The following is a 22,935-nucleotide window of genomic DNA, read 5'->3' as shown; positions in this document are numbered from 1 at the left end:
GAATTATAAGTGAAATAATCTGTCTGTAAACAATCGCTGGGAAAATGACTTGTGTCATGCACAAAGTAGACGTCCTAACCGACTTGCCAAAACTATAGTTTGTTAACAAGAAATTTGTGGAGTGGTTGAAAAACTGAGTTTTAATGACTCCAGCATATGTGTATGTAAACTTCCGACTTCAACTGTACCAGGGGTTTTTCTTTAGGTTTTCTTTATGTTTACAAATTTCTACATTGTTGAATAATAGTGAAGACAACAAAACTGAAATAACACAAATGGAATCATGTAGTAACCAAAAAAGTGTCAAACAAATCAAAATATATTTTATATTTGAGATTCTTCAAAGTAGCCACCCTTTGCATTAATGACAGCTTTGCACACTCTTGGCATTCTCTTAACCAGCTACATGAGGTAGTCACCTGGAATGCATTTCAATTAACAGGTGTGACTTGTTAAAAGTTAATTTGTTGAATTTCTTTCCTTCTTAATGCATTTGAGCCAATCAGTTGTGTTGTGACATGGTAGGGAGAGTATACAGAAGATGGTCTTTTACCAAATAGGGCTAAGTCCATACTATGACAAGAATAGCTCAAATAAGCAAAGAGAATGTCCATCATGACTTTAAGACATGAATACAGACAATTTAAGTCACAAATAGTGCGGTCTCAAAAACCATCAAGCTCTATGATGAAACTGGCTCTCATAAGGACCGCCACAGGAAAGGAAGACCCAGAGTTTCCTCTGGTGCAGAGGACAAGTTCATTAGAGTACCAGTACCTCAGATTGCAGACCAAATAAATGCTTCACAGAGTTCAAGTTATAGACACATCTCGACATCAACTGTTCAGAGTAGACTGTGTGAATCCGACCTTCATGGTCAAATTGCTGCAAAGAAACCACTACTAAAGGACACAAATAATAAGAAGAGAGTTGCTTGGGCCAAGAAACATGAGCAATGGACATTAGATCGGTGGAAATCTGTCCTTTGGTCTGATGAGTCCAAATTTGAGATTTTTGGTTCCAACCGCTGTGTCTTTGTGAGACGCAGAGTAGATGAACGGATGATCTCCGAATGTGTGGCTCCCACCGTGAAGCATGCAGGAGGTGGTGTGATGGTGCTTTGCTGGTGACACTGTCAGTGATATATTTCGAATTCAAGGCACACTTAACCAGCATGGCTACCACAGCATTCTGCTGCGATATGCCATCCCATCTGGTTTGCGCTTAGTGGGACAAAAATGTGTTTTTCAACAGGACAAGGACCCAACACACCCCCAGGCTGTGTAAGGGCTATTTTACCAAGAAGGAGAGTGATGGAGAGCTGCATCAGATGGCCTGGCCTCCACAATCACCCGACCTCAACCCAATTGAGATGGTTTGGGATGAGTTGGACCGCAGCGTGAAGGAAAAGCAGCCAACAAGCACTCAGCATATGTGGGAACTCCTTCAAGAGTGTTGGAAAAGCATTCCTCATGAAGCTGGTTGACAGAATGCCAAGAGTGTGCAAAGCTGTCAATCAAGGCAAAGGGTGACTACTTTGAAGAATCTAAAATATAAACTATATTTTCATTTGTTTAACACTTTTTTGGTTACTACATGATTCCATATTTGATGTCTTGACTATTATTCTACAATGTAGAAAATTGTTAAAAAAATTAAGAAAAACCGTTGAACGTTTGACTGGTACTGTACAAACCACCCTACTAAAATAGTTACATAAAAGCATAATATGACTTAATATGACTAGTACTTCTCCAGTTACAGAGATACAACATGAACCAATGGAGCCAGAGCAATAAGAGATATACTGATACATCTCCAACGCTATAAATACTTTGGGGTTAAGCAATGTGCTGCATGCATCCTGTTTGGAAAATAAGTGGGAGTGCCGCTTGAAACACAGTCTATTCAAGGATTTAAACAATATCAAATTGAAGCCGGAGGTCAGAAGCCAACTTAACACGAACAACAAAACCCACCATTATTCAGAACGAATATATTCACAGCTTCAGAGATATGGGAGTCATTAAGAGTGACTATTACACGACAACGATGTTCAGCCATGGTTATCTAAATGTGCTCTTTGCTTATCTCCCCCCCCCCCCCTGATTTCCACTGGAGGAACACACTAGAATACTAGTTCCCACATTGCTCCCTAATAACCTACTGACAGCTTGGTGTGTGACATGTAAACTGCACTCCATTACTCTCCCAAATATCTTACAATCCATACACAACAAGGTTACAGGCCTCCAGTTGCGTTACCACTATTGGCCAAGCTGCAATGTCAAAATAGGCTCATAAAAAAGGTATGAAAACAAAACTGTGCTTTTTCAAAATCTTAATTTAAGGTCAGGGTTAGGATAATGTTAGCAGAGAGGTTAAGCTTAGAGTTATGTTTAAAATCTGATTTTAAGAAGAGAACTTTTAGAACTAGGCGGAGCTTCCGACTTTTCAATTTGACCAGATAGTAGCAACCCTCCAGTTGGCTCAAAACTGGACAGCTCTACAGGGTGAATGAGGAGAGGAACCGCGGCCAATCCGACACGCACTTGGCCATGCTTTTGTCGGTTTCTTCGTGTCCTTCCTTAAGTGGCATTTTGAAAGTCTCGACCCTCTGTGACAGCTTCGTGTCAGGAGCTGTGAGATATGACAGTGAGATAAAAGCACTTGGACTAAAGGGCACTGGGAGCATGTGGGGGGGCGGAGAGCATGGTCATTAGGATGCATAAGCCTGACATGGAGGATAAGACTGGAGCAGGGACACTGTCATTGTTAAAGTCGGGAGGCCAGCTCCGGGGCATAGATGTGGAAAATAGCTATTTTTAGGCTGAGTTCCAAATGGCACCCTATTTCCTATAAAGTGCACTACTTAGTGCACTTAAATAATACATATTTAAATTTATTTTGTACTTTTCTTTCTCTTCACATTTTCAAACTGTCCATTTATATTTTCCAACGGGGCTATACATTTGGGTGAGGTTTTTTTCCCTCGCCTGAGTAGCCTCGTTTCACTGTCAAAAATCAAATTAAACCATCTTGTGTTCAGCGAAATAACAACACAATGTCAAATACAGGTAGCCTAGTCAAATAGTTAACATCCAATCACATTAACCGTTACTCTCTCGCAGGAATTCCACCAACGGTCCGTATGTAGCCAAACGTAGCTGCTGCTCATGTTGGTAGCTGCTGCTCATGACTCCCTTTGCAACCACGTACCTACGTTACAGTGGATTCTCGGAGGTCACTAGCATGAAAACTAAATACAGGCACAGACTGTGTGTGGAAAATGATTTAACACTGAGACGCTCTCCAATACAACCGAACATTGCAGAGTTACGTGCATCCTTTCAAGCACAGCCTTCTCATTAACCTGTGTGGAATTATTCACAATTTTCGATTAACAAATAAAGTTTTATATGTAAGATGTCTAAATAAAGAGCAACATTATTGATTATTATTATATTATTATTTGTGTCCTGGTCCTATAAGAGCTCTTTGTCACTTCCCATGAGCCGGGTTGTGTCACGTGGGTGTGATTTGAGGTGGGTATTCTATGTTCTTTAGTTCTATTATTTGTATTTCTATGTTTTGGCCGGGTAGGGTTCTCAAATCAGGGACAGCTGTCTATCGTTGTCTCTGATTGAGAACCATACTTAGGTAGCCCTTTTTCCCACCTGTCTTTGTGGGAGGTTGACTTTTGTTAGTGGCACTTAGCCCTGTAAGCTTCACGGTTGTTTTTCTTCGTTTGTTGTTTTGTTGGCGTATTTTTCTAAAATAAAAGGAATATGTACGCTCACCACGCTGCACCTTGGTCCACTTCCAGCAACGGCCGTGACAGGTTGTGACAAAAACTCACACTCATTTTTATGTTTAATAAATATATTGTATAGTCTGTGTGTGGCAGGCTTACAATGATAGCAAAAAACAACATTTGAGAGTGCGCTGACCCTGGTGCTAGAGGGGGTACGCAGCTGGAGGTTGAATGTTTGAAGGGGTACGGGACTAGAAGTTTAGGAACCACTGGACTAGATGATAGGTCATCAATAACAGGGTATGGTAGATTGGACTAGATGGATATAAATAGATGGGGGAATGTAAATTGTGTCATACTCAGTGAGGGTCAAACTAATGAAGGGTAAAATAGGGTATTGAGATTGTAGTTAGTATGGGCATAGACTCAAAATACACAATTATCAAAAAAATCAGTGCAGAACAGAAAGCCTGTCAAAATACAGATCACTGAGAATAAAAAAAAGTTGTATTCTCAAACATGTACCTACACAATTTTCTTTTAAACATAATTCCTTTTGAAGCTTTATTGACTTAAGCAGCAACTGTACGGGTCAATTCTGGTGTGTAGAGACAATTTCCCTTCAATGATCATCATTACAGTAGATGATTGTGTACTGTACTAAACTTTGGTGCTACATTTGTTCAATCTGCAAGAGCAAGCTAAACCTGATTTGGGGAAGCTCACTGCAACCACAACTTTCTAACCATGGGTCGATTTGAATAAAACCACTATTTTAAAAAATCCAGCAACCAAGATAACACATGAATACGATGAATTTGAATGAATCCCAAATGTGAAGTGAGTGGACAGTCCAAGGCAGAAAATAGATAATGTGTTTGACTTTTCCCAAAAATCTGGTTAGCCGGTTTGATTGAACAGAGCCTCTAATCTATAGTCCAATTTGAATTCCATTTTTTTTCGTTTTTTTTCTGTGAGCTCAATGCATACATAGCACAGTTTCTCTAGAGATAAATCAGATCCAGTCTGAACTGTACAATGTAGTAGGTAGTTGTAGTTTCCGACAGGCCAATATTCTACATAGTTTAGTGCACAAAACCTGGTAATTAACTACAATGACCATAATTCATCGTGCATCTACTTGTCCGGTCTGTGTTTCTTTTACGACTGCTACAGGAGAGAGAACGCAGAATCGTGAGGTTATATGGAGAGCAGCTGTTGCTTCGTGAGGTATCTCTACCTGAAAATACATGATCTAAATGATTGGTAGTTGGTATTCAGCAGTCATAAGAGTATGTCTTATTTACTTTGAACAACTACTAAAATAGTGATGTTGTCAGACAACATAGGCAGCAGCTCTATAGAGATGAGATGATGACTTGGAATGAAATAATAAAGTCATCAAATAAAACAAATGTAATATACACAACAACTGAAATATTTAATTAAAGTAATGTGAATAAATGTTGGTTAATAAGCAGTAATGGGCAGTCACTACCATCATAGGACTTTTACTAATTGTTTTATTCTGTGTTGTTACAGAACTCAACCCACATAATGCATTGTGCATTTCATGTTAAAAATAAATAATCAAAACCAAAATCCAAAACAGAAACTGACCTCAAAAAGCATTAATCGCTCAGCACTTCTAATCTCTAACAGAACCTCAGCTAGCCTAGCCTGGGTACCAGTCTTTGTGCTATCCTGCCACTCCCTGCAACTCTGTGTCATGCCAAAGACTGGTACACAGCGCCAGCACAACCTGTAGCCCAAGTCCAGAGGGGAGTCCTAACAAACCAGATGGAATCAACCATCCAAAAAGTCATTATCATGTGGCCACACAACCATCCGTGAAGTCATTATCAGTGTGGCTACATGACCATCCATAAAGTCATTATCAGTGTGGCCACACAAACATCCATAAAGTCATTATCAGTGTGGCCACACAAACATCCATAAAGTCATTATCAGTGTGGCCACACAAACATCCATAAAGTCATTATCAGTTTGGCTACACAAACATCCATAAAGTCATTATCAGTGTGGCTACACAACCATCCATAAAGTCATTATCGTGTGGCTACACAAACATCCATAAAGTCATTATCGGTGTGGCTACACAAACATCCATAAAGTCATTATCGTGTGGCTACACACCCGTCCATAAAGTCATTATCGGTGTGGCTACACAAACATCCATAAAGTCATTATCAGTGTGGCTACACAACCGTCCATAAAGTCATTATCGTGTGGCTACACAAACATCCATAAAGTCATTATCGGTGTGGCTACACAAACATCCATAAAGTCATTATCGTGTGGCTACACACCCGTCCATAAAGTCATTATCGGTGTGGCTACACAAACATCCATAAAGTCATTATCAGTGTGGCTACACAACCGTCCATAAAGTCATTATCGGTGTGGCTACACAAACATCCATAAAGTCATTATCAGTGTGGCTACACAAACATCCATAAAGTCATTATCAGTGTGGCTACACAAACATCCATAAAGTCATTATCAGTGTGGCTACACAACCGTCCAAAAAGTCATTATCGGTGTGGCTACACAAACATCCATAAAGTCATTATCGTGTGGCTACACAACCGTCCATAAAGTCATTATCGGTGTGGCTACACAAACATCCATAAAGTCATTATCGTGTGGCTACACAACCGTCCATAAAGTCATTATCGGTGTGGCTACACAAACATCCATAAAGTCATTATCAGTGTGGCTACACAAACATCCATAAAGTCATTATCAGTGTGGCTACACAACCATCCATAAAGTCATTATCGTGTGGCTACACAAACATCCATAAAGTCATTATCGGTGTGGCTACACAAACATCCATAAAGTCATTATCGTGTGGCTACACACCCGTCCATAAAGTCATTATCGGTGTGGCTACACAAACATCCATAAAGTCATTATCAGTGTGGCTACACAACCGTCCATAAAGTCATTATCGGTGTGGCTACACAAACATCCATAAAGTCATTATCAGTGTGGCTACACAAACATCCATAAAGTCATTATCAGTGTGGCTACACAAACATCCATAAAGTCATTATCAGTGTGGCTACACAACCGTCCAAAAAGTCATTATCGGTGTGGCTACACAAACATCCATAAAGTCATTATCGTGTGGCTACACAACCGTCCATAAAGTCATTATCGGTGTGGCTACACAAACATCCATAAAGTCATTATCGTGTGGCTACACAACCGTCCATAAAGTCATTATCGGTGTGGCTACACAAACATCCATAAAGTCATTATCAGTGTGGCTACACAAACATCCATAAAGTCATTATCAGTGTGGCTACACAACCATCCATAAAGTCATTATCGTGTGGCTACACAACCATCCATAAAGTCATTATCGTGTGGCTATACAAACATCCATAAAGTCATTATTGTGTGGCTACACAACCGTCCATAAAGTCATTATCGGTGTGGCTACACAAACATCCATAAAGTCATTATCAGTGTGGCTACACAACCGTCCATAAAGTCATTATCAGTGTGGCTGCACAACCATCCATGAAGTCATTATCACTGTGGCTACACAACCATCCATGAAGTCATTATCACTGTGGCTACACACTACACAACCAACATTGCAGGCAGCATCCCAAGACCTTCAAAGCGATGCGCTAAACTAATCGGAGGGAGATATCGATACATTGCGCTAACGCCTAAGCCCCCCAAATCCAGGGGGATTCCTTAGCATTGTCGAGTGGGCTGGAGCGTCTTTGGCTCATGAAGTGTTGGAGTGACAGCGCGGGCAGCAAGGGACAAAAGCCCTCTGTGTTTCTAATCTGTCTAATGTTCTGACGCGTTAAAGGCAGCACTGAGCTGTCCCAGCCCCCTGCGAGGCAGTCTGGAACAGTCTGAGCACACACACACACCCGTGCACACACACATACACGCACACACACACACACACAGAGAGGAAGGGAGGGAGGGAGGGAGGGAGGGAGGGAGGGAGGGAGGGAGGGAGGGAGGGAGGGAGGGAGGGAGGGAGGGAGGGAGGATTTCTTCTGTTGTTTTGTTTACCAAACGCGCTAACCAAAGTAGCTAATTGGACATAAATAACGGACATTATCGAACAAATCAAGCATTTATTGTGGACCTGGGATTCCTAGGACTGCATTCTGATGAAGTTCATCAAAGGTAAGGAAACATTTATCATGTATTTTCTGGTTTCTGTTGACTCCAAAATGGCGGCTAATTTTATTATATTTCTGAGCGCCGTCTCAGATTATTGCATGGGTTGCTTTTTCCGTAAAGTTTTTTTGAAATCTGACACAGCGGTTGCATTAATTAAGAAACACAAGCTGCTTTAACGAAATTAAAAACAATAGCAGCATTGAGTTTAATAGTAAAACAACAGTCTAGCTATGTATTTCTCTCTGTCCCCGAATTAAAAAATATCTTGGTCGATCAAAAGTCATCTGTTCTTTCAATCAATTGGTCGAAAATATTAAAACATGTATTTTTTCATATATAAATACACCCTGTTTGAATAAAATGAACTATATGTAGGCTACTGAGCTTGTCTGATGCTTTAAGCACTGTGATTATAAAACAAAGCCACACAAATTACTAAAGAGTGAGCCAGAGATCAATATAGCCTAACCAGAAGAAGAAATAAATGGTATATCTAAATGAAAATGATACAAATCTAAAAGTAACTTCTATTGCCAATATGTTAAAATTGCCGACATAAAGCCAACAAATAAAAACATTGCAGCATGCGGGTAGAAAATTTACTGCAATTTTATGCATTTTGCCATGGCTAATGCGCCCATTTTGCCCAAACATAATAACAAATTCAATACAGCAAAATTCATTGTTTTGATCATTATCAATTCTCCCTGACTGTCTAGATTTTATTTTGGAGTTTGTTTATTCTCTAAGATTATAACATAAAAAATAATAGAGCTACATTAACTTTTCTACATATCTGGTTTAAGTTTAGATTAGCTTTTTTTAGATAAGCGTTTTTCCAGCTTTTTTTTTTTAATACACTGTTTGGACCACAATGACAGAGAAATCCCTGCAATAATATCTGATGCACTTGTTCACTACTCCCCACAAGTCTTAAGACATTGGATTGGTGAAGGCATGGGCTAGTGGGAGTTTCCACCATATTTCTCATACCAGTCATTTCCTTTGAAATCAGTGAAGGGACATGAACAAGTGCACACTTTTGGAGGGAGCAGAGATAACTGTGACATGGCCAGACACCTACCTGTGGTAACTGAGGAGTCTGTCGTCCAATCAGAGTCCACTTCCCGTCTCGAATCCTGTAACCACTGACAACTTGTCCTGGGATAGGAGACGGCAAAACCAATTAGGAATCAATTCAGATTACTTCAGTAGAAAACAAATGACCTAAACAAAATCGGTATTTTACTGTATGTCATAGAATCAGTGTTTTCGCGATATATGCAGGTAAAAATGCTTGATTTTGATGCAGCAATTCTGGCATTTGCATGACAATTTGCTAATAAATTAGTCAGATTTCTCATAAAATAAGAAACGTATGAAATCTGCTGCTTACCAAGCTTGTGTGTGTGGGTTCTGAAGGCAAACGGGTATATGGGATATGAGTTATAAGTGCAAGCCACGTCTGCGTTTGTAACTGTGGAAGGAATCAAAAACACACAGATGAATAGGCCAGATGACTAATCTGAAATGGTCTATTCAACAACTGCATCAGCATACAGAAAATACACATACACTAAATATACAAAAGTATGTGGACACCCCTTTAAATTAGTGGATGTGGCTATTTCAACCACACCCATTGCTGACAGGTGTATAAAATCGAGCACACAGCCATGCAATCTCCATAGACAAACATTGGCAGTAAAATGGCCTAACTGAAGAGATCAGTGACTTTCAACCTGGCACCGTCATAGGATGCCAACTTTCCAACAAGTCAGTTCGTCAAATTACGGCTGTGCTAGAGCTGACCCCGGTCAACTGTAAGTGCTGGTATTGTGAAGTGGAAACGTCTAGGAGCAACAACGGCTCAGTCGCGAAGTGGTAGGCCACACAAGCTCACAGAACGAGACCGCCCAGTCTTGAAGTGCGTAGCGCGTAAAAATCGTCTGTCTTTGGTTGCAACACTTACTACCTAGTTCCAAACTGCCTCTGGAAGCAACGTCAGCACAAAAACTGTTTGTTGAGTGCTTCATGAAATGGGTTTCCATGCCCGAGCAACCGCACACAAGCCTAAGATCACCATGTGCAATGCCAAGCGTCGGCTGGAGTGGTGTAAAGCTCCCCGTCATTGGACTCTGGAGCAGTGGAAACTCGTTCTCTGGAGTGATGAATCAAGCATCACCATCTGGCAGTCCAACGGACGAATTTGGGTTTGGCAATGTCAGGAGAAAGCTAACTGCCCCAATGCATAGTGCCAACTGTACATTTTGGTGGAGGAGGAATAATGGTCTGATGAGAAGGGAAATCTTAACGCTACAGCATACAATGCCATTCTAAACGATTATGTGCTTTCAACTTGGTGGCAACAGTTTGGGGAAGGCCCTTTCCTGTTTCAGCATGACCCATACCCCCGTGCACAAAGCGAGGTCCATACAAAATTGGTTTGTTGAGATCAGTGTGGAAGAACTTGACTGGACTGCACAGAGCCCTGACCTCAATCTCATCGAACACCTTTGGGATGATATGGAACACCGACTGCGAGCCAGGCCTAATCGCCCAACATCAGCGCCAGAACTCACTAATGCTCGTGGCTGAATGGAAGTAAGCCCACGATGCAATGTTCTAACATCTAGTGGAAAGCCTTCCTAGAAGAGTTGAGGCTGTTATAGCACCAAAGGGGGGACCAACTCCATATTAATGCCCATGATTTTGGAATGAGATGTCCGACGAGCAGGTGTCCACATACTTTTGGTCATGTAGTATATTTGAAGGGCAGCTTAGCAAATCAAATCAAATCAAATGTTATTTGTCACTTGCGCCGAATACAACAGGTGTAGACGTTACCGTGAAATGCTTACTTACAAGCCCCTTAACCAACAATGCAGTTCAAGAAAGAGTTAAGAAAATATTTACCAAATAAACAAAAGTTTTAAAAAATTATAAAAGTAACACAATAAAATAACAATAACGAGGCTATATACAGAGGGTACCGGTACCAAGTCAATGTGCAGGGGTACAGGTTAGTCAAGGTAATTTGTACATGTAGGTAGGGGTAAAGTGACTAAAGATAATTGACAGTGCGTAGCAGCAGTGTAAAAACAAATGGAGTGGGGCGGGGTCGATGTAAATAGTCTGGGTAGCCATTTGATTAAATGTTCAGCAGCCTTAAGGCTTGGGGGTAGAAGCTGTTAAAGAGCCTTTTGGTCCTATACTTGGGTGCTCCGGTACCAATGCAATGAGAAAACATTAGCGAAACACCCATTTAACGTCCATTTACAAAACAGGAAAAGGAAACCAGTAAAAGGGAAAACACATCATCGTGCATCACTTAGCCTACATGATACGCTGGTATTTTTCCATAACTGCTGCTGATGTCTTGCGGATAAATGTGATACTGACACAACAACAAACAAAAAAACTGGTTCAAAATAGCTCCCAAGCTTTACAAGCCATTACCACATAGAAAAGAAAAGAGCTACTGTTACTACCTCCTGGACTAATGACAACACAAATACATTTGTGCAAATGACCCAGATGGGGGGAGGGGGGGGGGGCCTAGCTATCTCAAAGTGATAAATTCCCCCATTCCCATGTCCCACTGACTTGTAATTACAAAATAAATGTTTTCCGGTGGAAGAAGTCAAGAGCAGAAGTTGAATGTATGTCCCTGACAACGTAATGGGGAGAGGGATTGGACAAGCATTGTGCTGCACACAGTGAGTGGAGTGCCTCTCTGAACTCACACAGACACACAGACAGATACACAAAGACAGATACACAGACAGACACCCAACCAGACACACACAACATACCTTTATTTCCTGGAGGGATGACGGTGGTCACAGACATCATCAGATACATGCCAGCAATGAAGGGCTGTCTGTGGAAAGAGAATAGACAAAGAGGCTAAGTCAAACACTGATCTGGAGTCAACGGGTGGTGAGATGATTTTACAATGACTCTATACAGGGTGGATAGTTTGTTAGTGGACACTGATCTGAAGTCAGTTTTACACTGACATTTAACTGGATGGATAGTATCATGTTAGTGGTCACTGATCTGAAGTCAGTTTTACACTGACATTAAACAGGGTGGATAGTATCACGTTAGCGGACACTGATCTGAAGTCCGTTTCATACTGACATTAAACAGGGTGGATAGTATCACGTTAGGTTGGACGTGTGGTGCCAGGATAACAACCTCTCCCTCAACGTGATTAAAGGAGATGATTGTGGACTACAGGAAAAGGAGGACTGAGCACGTCCCCATTCTCATCGACGCGGCTGTGGTGGAACAGGTTGAGAGCTTCAAGTTCCTTGGTGTCCACATCACCAACAAACTATCATGGTCCAAACACACCAAGACAGTCATGAAGAGGGCATGACAAAACCTATTCCCCCCTCAAGAGAATGAAAAGATTTGGCATGGGTCCTCAGATCCTCAAAAATGTCTACAGCTGCACCATCGAGAGCATCCTGACTGGTTGCATCACTGTCTGGTATGGCAACTGCTCGGCCTCCGTCCGCAAGGCACTACAGAGGGTAGTGCGTACAGCCCAGCACATCACTGGTGCCAAGCTTCCTGCCATCCAGCACCTCTATACCAGGCGGTGTCAGAGGAAGGCCCTAAAAATTGTCAAAAGACTCCATCCACCCGTGTCATAGACTGTTCTCTCTGCTACCGCACGGCAAGCGGTACCGGAACACCAAGTTAATTAAATGGCTGCCCAGACTATCTGCACTGTCCCCCCACCCCCCTTTATGCTGCTGCTACCTACATGTACATATTACCTCGACTAACCGGTGCCCCTGCACATTGACTCTGTACCGGTACCCCCTGTATATAGTCTCGCTACTGTTATTTTACAGCTGCTCTTTAATCATTTTATTTTTGACTTATGTCTTTTTTTACTTCTTTTTCTTAAAACTGCATTGTTGCTTAAGGGTTTGTAAGTCAGTATTTCACTGTAAGGTCTACACTTGTTGTATTCGGCGCATGTGACAAATAACATTCGATTTAAAAACACTTATACTTTCTTTATACTTGGATCTGATCAACAAATGGATTATGTTAATCACAGACTCAACCAAATTATTTTTTTGATTGTTAATCAAAGGGTTAAAATAAGCACATTTCTGCTGTACTCAACCTTTTTATCCAAGTAAAGTACATGATGGATAAAAATGTCATGACAGGCCAGATGTCGATAAAATTCCAAATGTTGACAAAACAAAATACTCTCGAGAAGGTGCGATCTTTTTGTGACTGTAAAATTAATAATGCGAGAAGTGGCAGTGGAAACGTCTTTATACGCAAATATTGATATAATAACAATCATATCGAAGTACAGTTTGAGTCAAGCGATGCTATGTTGTGTGGTCTTCTCACTACGACTCTGGAAAGCATGCAGTTTATTAGGCTTCAGATTAAATACATGATGAACTTCACAGGGTGGTGAAAGTGAACAGTGATGAGTTTGATGCTCCTTTCCAATAAATATCGAGGGTCTTATTCTGGTGACTTGATAATGGATTCTTGGCTGTCGTTTGACAATTAAAAATGATCTCCCTCTTATCCATAATCATCTCATAATGTATGCTATACCCACACTGTATCAAGGTTTTGGCTGGAGAGACCAAAGTGGGCACATTCGCTATATGATGCAACATTTATATTGGAAAAAACATCAGTAGAGTTGAAAATGCAATGGATTCCCATTTAACTTGCATTGATGGATTCCCATTTAACTTGCATTGATGGATTCCCATTTAACTTGCATTGATGGATTCCCATTTAACTTGCATTGATGGATTCCCATTTAACTTGCATTGATGGATTCCCATTTAACTTGCATTGATGGATTCCCATTTAACTTGTATTGATGGATTCCCATTTAACTTGTATTGATGGATTCCCATTTAACTTGCATTGATGGATTCCCATTTAACTTGCATTGATGGATTCCCATTTAACTTGTATTGATGGAAACCCATTTAACGTGCATTGATGGATTCCCATTTAACTTGCATTGATGGATTCCCATTTAACTTGCATTAATGGAATCCCATTTAACGTGTATTGATGGATTCCCATTTAACGTGTATTGATGGATTCCCATTTAACTTGTATTGATGGAAACCCATTTAACTTGTATTGATGGAAACCCATTTAACTTGTATTGATGGAAACCCATTCAACCTATATTTGTGTTCGGTAAATGGGAATTTAAACGCAAAAGTTATTTTTATGTGCACTACGTCATCACGCACAGCCTTTTATTTGATGGAAACATCTCTGGAGGGAAACATTGCTTTTATGCAGATCCTAGAATGAAAATCTGTCGCCAATTGGATGGAAACCTATCTTATGAGCCAGAATGGCAACAAACTGCTATAATTTGTTATGCCCAGGACACCATAGATAGACATTACTCCCTCTAGTTTGAGCCAGAATGGAGACAGACTGCTACAGACAATAAATGTGCCCATCCAGTAGTATGGCAGTGGAGTGAAACTGGAGTATGGAGACAAAGGAGGAAGCGGACCACAGCCGGCACCTTTATCCATCAGCCACCTCTTATTCCATCACTCAGAGGAAACAGTGGAACGCTACAATACGTTTAACGTAGATCACTCAGAGGAACGGTACAATACGTTTAACTTAGGTCAATGACCCGTTTCAATGATGTCATTTCTCTCTGACAGCACAGGGTACAGAAACTATTTATAAATAAAAATTTAAAAAAATACGATTTAAGTGAGAATAGGCGTTGGTCTGAAGCTGAAAAAGAAAGGAAATTCAGATGAGCACCACAATATCTATTCCACCCATGCTCTACCAAGGTTTTCCAGCACCCAGCTTTAACCTACTACATTAGCTATGTTGGTATTGTACTTCAGACTATGTGTAGGCAGGTTGCTTAGGATTTTAACCTTCTCAAACAGCTTAATTAATACTATTAGAGGATGTGGTTCCACAATAATGTGATTTGTACCACATACAAGTTCTTCTTAGGGATCGGTGTCCCGTCAACGGGACAGTTGTAAATCATGCAGCGCCTTGTGTCACCATCACAGATTTTAGAGAAACAACAAATGTCGGTACATATAAGTGTCTTATATCGGCTGAAAGCTTAACTTGTTAATATAACTGCACTCTCCAATTTACAGTAGCTATTACTGCAAGAAAATTCCATGTTATTGTTTGAGGTGAGCTCCTAAATACAAAACACTTTTTTCACCACGATAGATTTGATAAATTCACCTCTGAAGGTGAAATGTGTACATACATGCTGAAATCTTGCTCTGATTTATCATCCAAAGGGTCCCGGAGATAACATGAAGTGTCGTTTTGTTAGATAAAATCCTTTTTCATATCATAAAAAGGTCCATATAGCGTGCACAATCGATTTTGTTTTTCCACTCGTTCAATTTGCAAAGAAAGGAATCTTTGAAAATCTAACCCTAAACGTTGTTTCAACCAGTCAAATCACGTCCGTATGTATTCCTCAGGGATCCTAGACGTAACAAGACTTCACTATATCATTAGGGGTGTAGTATATCCTATAGGACACCATATTTGGTCAGAGAGCGACTCCTTCATGGCACGCCGATGACGCGGGCGGTCTTCACTTGAATGACTTTAACTTTGTCAAATAAGCACCAATTGGGGTTAAAAAGAGCTAGGTAGATAGCCAATGAGCTGGGCTATCTGTAGTAAAATGTAGCTACTAATCTTGTATGACAGCATGCCTTTTCCTTTTGGACAAAACTTATAAGAATATTCAGAGTTATGAAGTTAGTTATGAAGTTATGAAAACTGGTTGTTTTGCAAAAGTTTAACTTATGATATGTCTACTAATACTGTAAAAGCTAAATCAAAGTCCAAGTATACAGATTTGATGATATTCTTGCAGAAAAAATGTCATATGAATGCAAATGTCTCCTTCACGATTTGCCCAAATGTACCTGGGTGACTTTACACTAAATGTCAAGTAGTTCGCTCATACTTCAAGTTATCCATCTGAAACTTTGCACATACACTGCTGCCATATTGTGGACACCATTGGAATTACAACCAGAGTGATGGCTGGAACAGGGACCTTTCTTTTGGATTTCAAAGATGGTGGTTGAAAAAAACTGCAGTTTTTTTCTTTGTATTTTCTTCGACCAGATCTAGTGTTATATTCTCCTACATTCAAGTCATATTTCCACAAACTTCAAAATGTTTCTAAGCAACCTGCTTACACATAGTTTGTAGTACAATACTTACTGTAGTATGTCAAACCCCTGTGCTGGAAAACCTTGGTAGATCACGGTTGGAATAGGCATTCTGGTGCTCATCTGAATTTTCTTTCTTTTTCGGCTTCAGACCAATGCCAATTCTCACTTAAAATGTTTTTTTTATTTTTTTTATCTAGTCCAAATATGTCTGTTCCCCGGGCGCCGAAGACATGGATGTCGATTATGGCAGCCCCCCGCACCTCTCTGATTCAGAGGGGTTGGGTTAAATGCAGAAGACAAATTTCAGTTGAATGCAGTCAGTTGTTCAACTGACTAGGTATCCCCCTTTCAACTATTTGTATCAGTTTGAATCACTTTCAAATGGGGGACTTTTATTTGAAGGCGAACTGCAAATGCCACTATTGTGGCTAATTCTTATTGTGGCTAGCTTCACACAGGTGTGCACGGCAGAGTTGAAAGATATCCAACAAATGGAGTTGTTAGTTTGGCACTGTTGATCAGCACACATGATAATTTTTTTTAATGAAGACAGGAGAAGGAGCATACTGGAATGTATTATGGATGTTAAACTGGTGAGTTTTTCTCATGCTAGCAAGCATGCACTTGCACACTGCAGTCAGTGCACAATAGAGCCAGGAGTCTCTGTTAACGTCAGATAGCAAAACAAATTCTCAGCAGTTTGAGTTGTGTCCTGTCTGACAGTGAAATGTGGCTAGCTCTTACTGTTGCCTGGACTATGGAGTAGCTAGCTAGCTAGTGTTGCAAAAGCCCATTGCATGCATAGTAAGTTAGCAGCATGACCATTTGTCCAAAGTTTGGGGTTGGTTTTGAGCTGATGTATGTTAGCTTGCTAGCTATGTTTTCAAATCAAATCAAATCAAATTTTATTAGTCACATACACATGGTTAGCAGATGTTAATGCGAGTGTAGCGAAATGCTTGTGCTTCTAGTTCCGACAATGCAGTAATAACCAACAAGTAATCTAACCTAACAATTCCACAACTACTACCTTATACACACACACAAGTGTAAAGGGATAAAGAATATGTACATAAAGATATATGAATGAGTGGTGGTACAGAACGGCATGGCAAGATGCAGTAGATGGTATAGAGTACGGTATATACATATGAGATGAGTACTGTAGGGTATGTAAACATAAAGTGGCATAGTTTAAAGTGGCTAGTGGTACATGTATTACATAAAGATGGCAAGATGCAGTAGATGATATAGAGTACAGTATATACATATGAGATGGGTAATGTAGGGTATGTAAACATTATATTAAGTGGCATTGTTTAAAGTGGCTAGTGGTACATTTTTACATAATTTCCATCAATTCCCATTTTTAAAGTGGCTGGAGTTGAGTCAGTATGTTGGCAGCGGCCGCTAAATGTTAGTGGTGGCTGTTTAACAGTCTGATGGCCTTGAGATAGAAGCTGTTTTTCAGTCTCTCGGTCCCTGCTTTGATGCACCTGTACTGACCTCGCCTTCTGGATGATAGCGGGGTGAACAGGCAGTGGCTTGGGTGGTTGTTGTCCTTGATGATCTTTATGGCCTTCCTGCGACATCGGGTGGTGTAGGTGTCCTGGAGGGCAGGTAGTTTGCCCCCGGTGGTGCGTTCTGCAGACCTCACTACCCTCTGGAGAGCCTTACGGTTGTGGGCGGAGCAGTTGCCGTACCAGGCGGTGATACAGCCCGACAGGATGCTCTCGATTGTGCATCTGTAGAAGTTTGTGAGTGCTTTTGGTGACAAGCCGAATTTCTTCAGCCTCCTGAGGTTGAAGAGGCGCTGCTGCGCCTTCTTCACAACGCTGTCTGTGTGGGTGGACCAATTCAGTTTGTCCGTGATGTGTACACCGAGGAACTTAAAACTTTCCACCTTCTCCACTACTGACCCGTCGATGTGGATAGGGGGGTGCTCCCTCTGCTGTTTCCTGAAGTCCACAATCATCTCCTTTGTTTTGTTGACGTTGAGTGTGAGGTTATTTTCCTGACACCACACTCCGAGGGCCCTCACCTCCTCCCTGTAGGCCGGCTCGTCGTTGTTGGTAATCAAGCCTACCACTGTAGTGTCATCCGCAAACTTGATGATTGAGTTGGAGGCGTGCATGGCCACGCAGTCGTGGGTGAACAGGGAGTACAGGAGAGGGCTCAGAACGCACCCTTGTGGGGCCCCAGTGTTGAGGATCAGCGGGGTGGAGATGTTGTTACCTACCCTCACCACCTGGGGGCGGCCCGTCAGGAAGTCCAGGACCCAGTTGCACAGGGCGGGGTCGAGACCCAGGGTCTCGAGCTTGATGACGAGTTTGGAGGGTACTATGGTGTTAAATGCTGAGCTGTAATCGATGAACAGCATTCTCACATGGGTATTCCTCTTGTCCAGATGGGTTAGGGCAGTGTGCAGTGTGGTTGCGATTGCGTCGTCTGTGGACCTATTGGGTCGGTAAGCAAATTGGAGTGGGTCTAGGGTGTCCGGTAGGGTGGAGGTGATATGGTCCTTGACTAGTCTCTCAAAGCACTTCATGATGACGGAAGTGAGTGCTACGGGGCGGTAGTCGTTTAGCTCAGTTACCTTAGCTTTCTTGGGAACAGGAACAATGGTGGCCCTCTTGAAGCATGTGGGAACAGCAGACTGGGATAAGGATTGATTGAATATGTCCGTAAACACACCAGCCAGCTGGTCTGCGCATGCTCTGAGGACGCGGCTGGGAATGCCGTCTGGGCCTGCAGCCTTGCGAGGGTTAACACGTTTAAATGTTTTACTCACCTCGGCTGCAGTGAAGGAGAGCCCGCAGGTTTTGGTAGGGGGCCGTGTCAGTGGCACTGTATTGTCCTCAAAGCGGGCAAAAAAGTTGTTTAGCCTGTCTGGGAGCAAGACATCCTGGTCCGCGACGGGGCTGGTTTTCTTTTTGTAATCCGTGATTGACTGTAGACCCTGCCACATACCTCTTGTGTCTGAGCTGTTGAATTGCGACTCGATTTTGTCTCTGTACTGGGACTTAGCCTGTTTGATTGCCTTGCGGAGAGAATAGCTACACTGTTTGTATTCGGTCATGCTTCCGGTCACCTTGCCCTGGTTAAAAGCAGTGGTTCGCGCTTTCAGTTTCACACGAATGCTGCCGTCAATCCACGGTTTCTGGTTTGGGAATGTTTTAATCGTTGCTGTGGGTACGACATCGTCAATGCACTTCCTAATGAACTCGCTCACCGAATCAGCATATTCGTCAATATTGTTGTTGGACGCAATGCGGAACATATTCCAATCCGCGTGATCGAAGCAGTCTTGAAGCGTGGATTCAGATTGGTCGGACCAGCGTTGAACAGACCTGAGCGCGGGAGCTTGTTGTTTTAGTTTCTGTTTGTAGGCTGGAATCAACAAAATGGAGTCGTGGTCAGCTTTTCCGAAAGGGGGGCGGGGGAGGGCCTTATATGCGTCGCGGAAATTAGTATAACAATGATCTAGGGTTTTTCCAGCCCTGGTAGCACAATCGATATGCTGATAGAATTTAGGGAGTTTTGTTTTTAGATTAGCCTTGTTAAAATCCCCAGCTACGATGAATGCAGCCTCAGGGTGTGTGGTTTCCAGTTTACAAAGAGTCAGATAAAGTTCGTTCAGGGCCATCGATGTGTCTGCTTGGGGGGGAATATATACGGCTGTGATTATGATTGAAGAGAATTCCCTTGGTAGATAATGCGGTCGACATTTGATTGTGAGGAGTTCTAGATCAGGTGAACAGAATGACTTGAGTTCCTGTGTGTTGTTATGATGATCACACCACGTCTCGTTAATCATAAGGCATACCCCCCCGCCCCTCTTCTTACCAGAAAGATGTTTGTTTCTGTCGGCGCGATGCATGAAGAAACCAGCTGGCTGCACCGACTCCGTTAGCGTCTCTTGAGTTAGCCATGTTTCCGTGAAGCAGAGCACGTTGCAATCCCTGATGTCTCTCTGGAATGCTACCCGTGCTCGGATTTCATCAACCTTATTGTCAAGAGACTGGACATTGGCGAGTAGTATGCTAGGGAGTGGAGCGCGATGTGCCCGTCTCCGAAGCCTGACCACGAGACCGCCTCGTTTGCCCCTTTTACGGCGTCGCACAGGGTCGCCGGCTGGGATCAGATCCATTGTATTGGGTGGAAGGCAAAACACTGGATCCGTTTCGGGAAAGTCATATTCCTGGTAGGAACGATGATGAGTTGACGTTAATCGTATATTCAGTAGTTCCTCCCGACTGTATGTAATGAAACCTAAGATTACCTGGGGTACCGATGTTAGAAATAACACATAAAAAAACAAAATACTGCATATTTTCCAAGGAACGCGAAGCGAGGCGGCCATCTCTTTTCGGCGCCGGAAGTAGTTCGCGTTTTGTGGAAAGGACTGGGATTTGGACATGAACTAGCTATCATTAGCTAGCTTCAGCTGTTTTTGTCTGGCTCTAACTAGCTAGCTCGCTAATGGCTGAAGTTATTTGTGTAACAAACCTTCCATAAACAAAAATAGCTAGCTACCTTTCTTTGCCTGTTTGTTAGCTAGCTAGTTAGCTAGCTAGAGTTCAGCTGACTGGTGTTAGCTAGCTAGCTACAGAGGCTAGCTGCTGGACTTTGTACAAGCAAGCACACATTAGCTAAGTAACGTTAGCTAGCTAGCTACCTAGCTAATTAAAATGGTCAGAAATGCTACAAAAAGGTAGCACATTGTTGGTTCTTAATGGTCAGAAATGAGCATGTGAGATCGATAAATTATAAATGTAATAAACTGTTGCACCTACAAATTTAGTCAAGTCCAATGGTCACTTTATGGACAGTATAGTCTCGTTTTAATCCGACATCTAGAATTTGAGCTAGGTAGGCGCAAGAAATACTCTTAAAACTAAATTGTTAACGACCCTGTTAAAAAATCATATATGTGGTTCTCGGTAATGGACGGACAGTTCCATGACCTCCAATCAAGTTGATTTTCTAATTTTCAACTAGATTTGCTTCATATTGGCTTAGATATGACGGTAGGGAGATTTTAGTTTAACACTGAGCTTCAAACAATGCCTATAATAAATCCTAGTCTTTTTTTCTTCATAAATAGCATACTTTTTTATTAGTATTTATCCACCGTTTCATCCGTTGTTTTAATTCAGATAAGGGGGTCAATACAAAGTGTTGGGTTGGACATCATTCCACTCACATCACACTTATGATGCTGCCCACAGTTGATAAGTATTGTAGGTAAATAGGTCATACCAGGGATCTCAAATGGGGCCCTATTCCCTATGTAGTGCACTATATTTGACAAGAGGCTTATCGGCCATGTTAAAAAGTAGTGCAACATAAAGGGAATATGGTGCCATTTGGGACGCAACCCAATACAAGTACAATGTTCTCTCTGTTCAACTGAATGAATCACCCAAATTGGGTTGTTTGTGTCTGTCCCAACCCAAACCAACTAGCCTGCGAAGCTGCAGACATATACGATAGTTATAAATTACAGTACATGATTACATCGTATTTCCTGTAAATATGGAAATGTACTACAGGTAATTGATATAATACTTACGGTTTGGAAGTCATTCGTAAGGTAAGTCCTGAGCAATCTCTATGGTGGTCTGAAACAAAAAACGCGCAATTAGCCGACAACAAATTAACGAATGAAACAGAATGCTGTTTTGATGAAGCCCAGTCCGATTCACTCTCTACTGCAGGTGTTCCTTTACGACTGTAAAGCACCGTAATACATTATTCAATTACAGCACTATTATGGCTCCCTATTATCTTCACGGTACACTACTTTGGACCAGGGCCCATAGGGTTCTGGTTGAAAGTAGTGCACCATTTAGGGAATAGGGTGCCATTTAGGACACCTTTTGAGTCGTCGTCGTCCCCCCTCCCACCCAATATGCTAGCCATGTCTACACAGGGGGGTTTAAGCAAACACCGGACAAGCCCATTGAAGTAAGCTAGCGCCGCGGCGGCTAGCTGTAGCCCCAGAGTTCCTGCCCCTGTGGCTACACAGCAATACCATAGGGTTTATTTCTGGAGCTGCCTATTAACATACAATAATCCTGAGAAGCTAGTCTGCATTCTAATACATGTGGGCAGGCACACAACACACACATCTGTACTCCCCAGAGAGCACTCATTTGCATAGTTAATTGTTTAAATTCCAGCATTCATGTCCAGCATTTTAATCAACTTCTTAATTTCCTGCACTAATGTGTTATTATTTACACACTGTGTCACACTTATTTTGTCTTGGTGTGCCTCCATTTACAAAAATGTTTAAAAAAAATACATAAAAACTTTCCTTGACTGAATAATTATTCTCCTCTTTGACTGTGACTACACAGCAGGTATTACAGTTCACTCCCAAAGCTATTGACTGTTTTTGTGCTTGCCAGTTAGCCAGTAGCTCTCAGTTGTTAGCAGCCAATGGCTTGCCGTCTCTTACTGCCGATAAAAAAGGATGATTGCCATCACTTGTTTGAGTCAGTACTGAATTATTTAACGTAACAAATCAAACATTAAACCTTCATGGTAACCTGCTAAACAATTCATTTGGACCCGGCATATATTTGCTGAATTCTGTGCAGTTGCCCAGCTACTAAAAGAGACAGGCTATTTGAGACTCAGCGTTTAGTTGAAGTTTTACGGTAACAACTACACCATTATCCTCAAACGTCTGTTTTTTTAAATATTTTTAAATATTTTATTTAACCTTTATTTAACTAGGCAAGTCAGATAAGAACAAATTGTTAT

General features: G+C 41.6%; 1 protein-coding gene across 3 annotated transcripts in view; it reads right to left on the bottom strand.

Moving 5' to 3' along the window:
* pam (peptidylglycine alpha-amidating monooxygenase) overlaps positions 1-22,935 on the bottom strand; it is a 134,370-nt gene that overhangs the window by 68,108 nt on the left and 43,327 nt on the right. For all 3 annotated transcript variants that reach the window (XM_071351930.1, XM_071351929.1, XM_071351931.1), the window contains 4 exons: positions 21,737-21,785; positions 11,752-11,819; positions 9,333-9,413; positions 9,021-9,097 (listed from right to left, as the gene is read on the bottom strand). In XM_071351930.1, coding sequence (XP_071208031.1) covers positions 9,021-9,097; positions 9,333-9,413; positions 11,752-11,819; positions 21,737-21,785 — 275 coding nt within the window. The remainder of the gene's footprint in view (positions 1-9,020; positions 9,098-9,332; positions 9,414-11,751; positions 11,820-21,736; positions 21,786-22,935) is intronic.

Source organism: Salvelinus alpinus, chromosome 18 (assembly GCF_045679555.1).
Source record: "Salvelinus alpinus chromosome 18, SLU_Salpinus.1, whole genome shotgun sequence".
NCBI lineage: Eukaryota > Metazoa > Chordata > Actinopteri > Salmoniformes > Salmonidae > Salvelinus > Salvelinus alpinus.
This window is presented reverse-complemented; position numbering and strand designations above follow the sequence as displayed.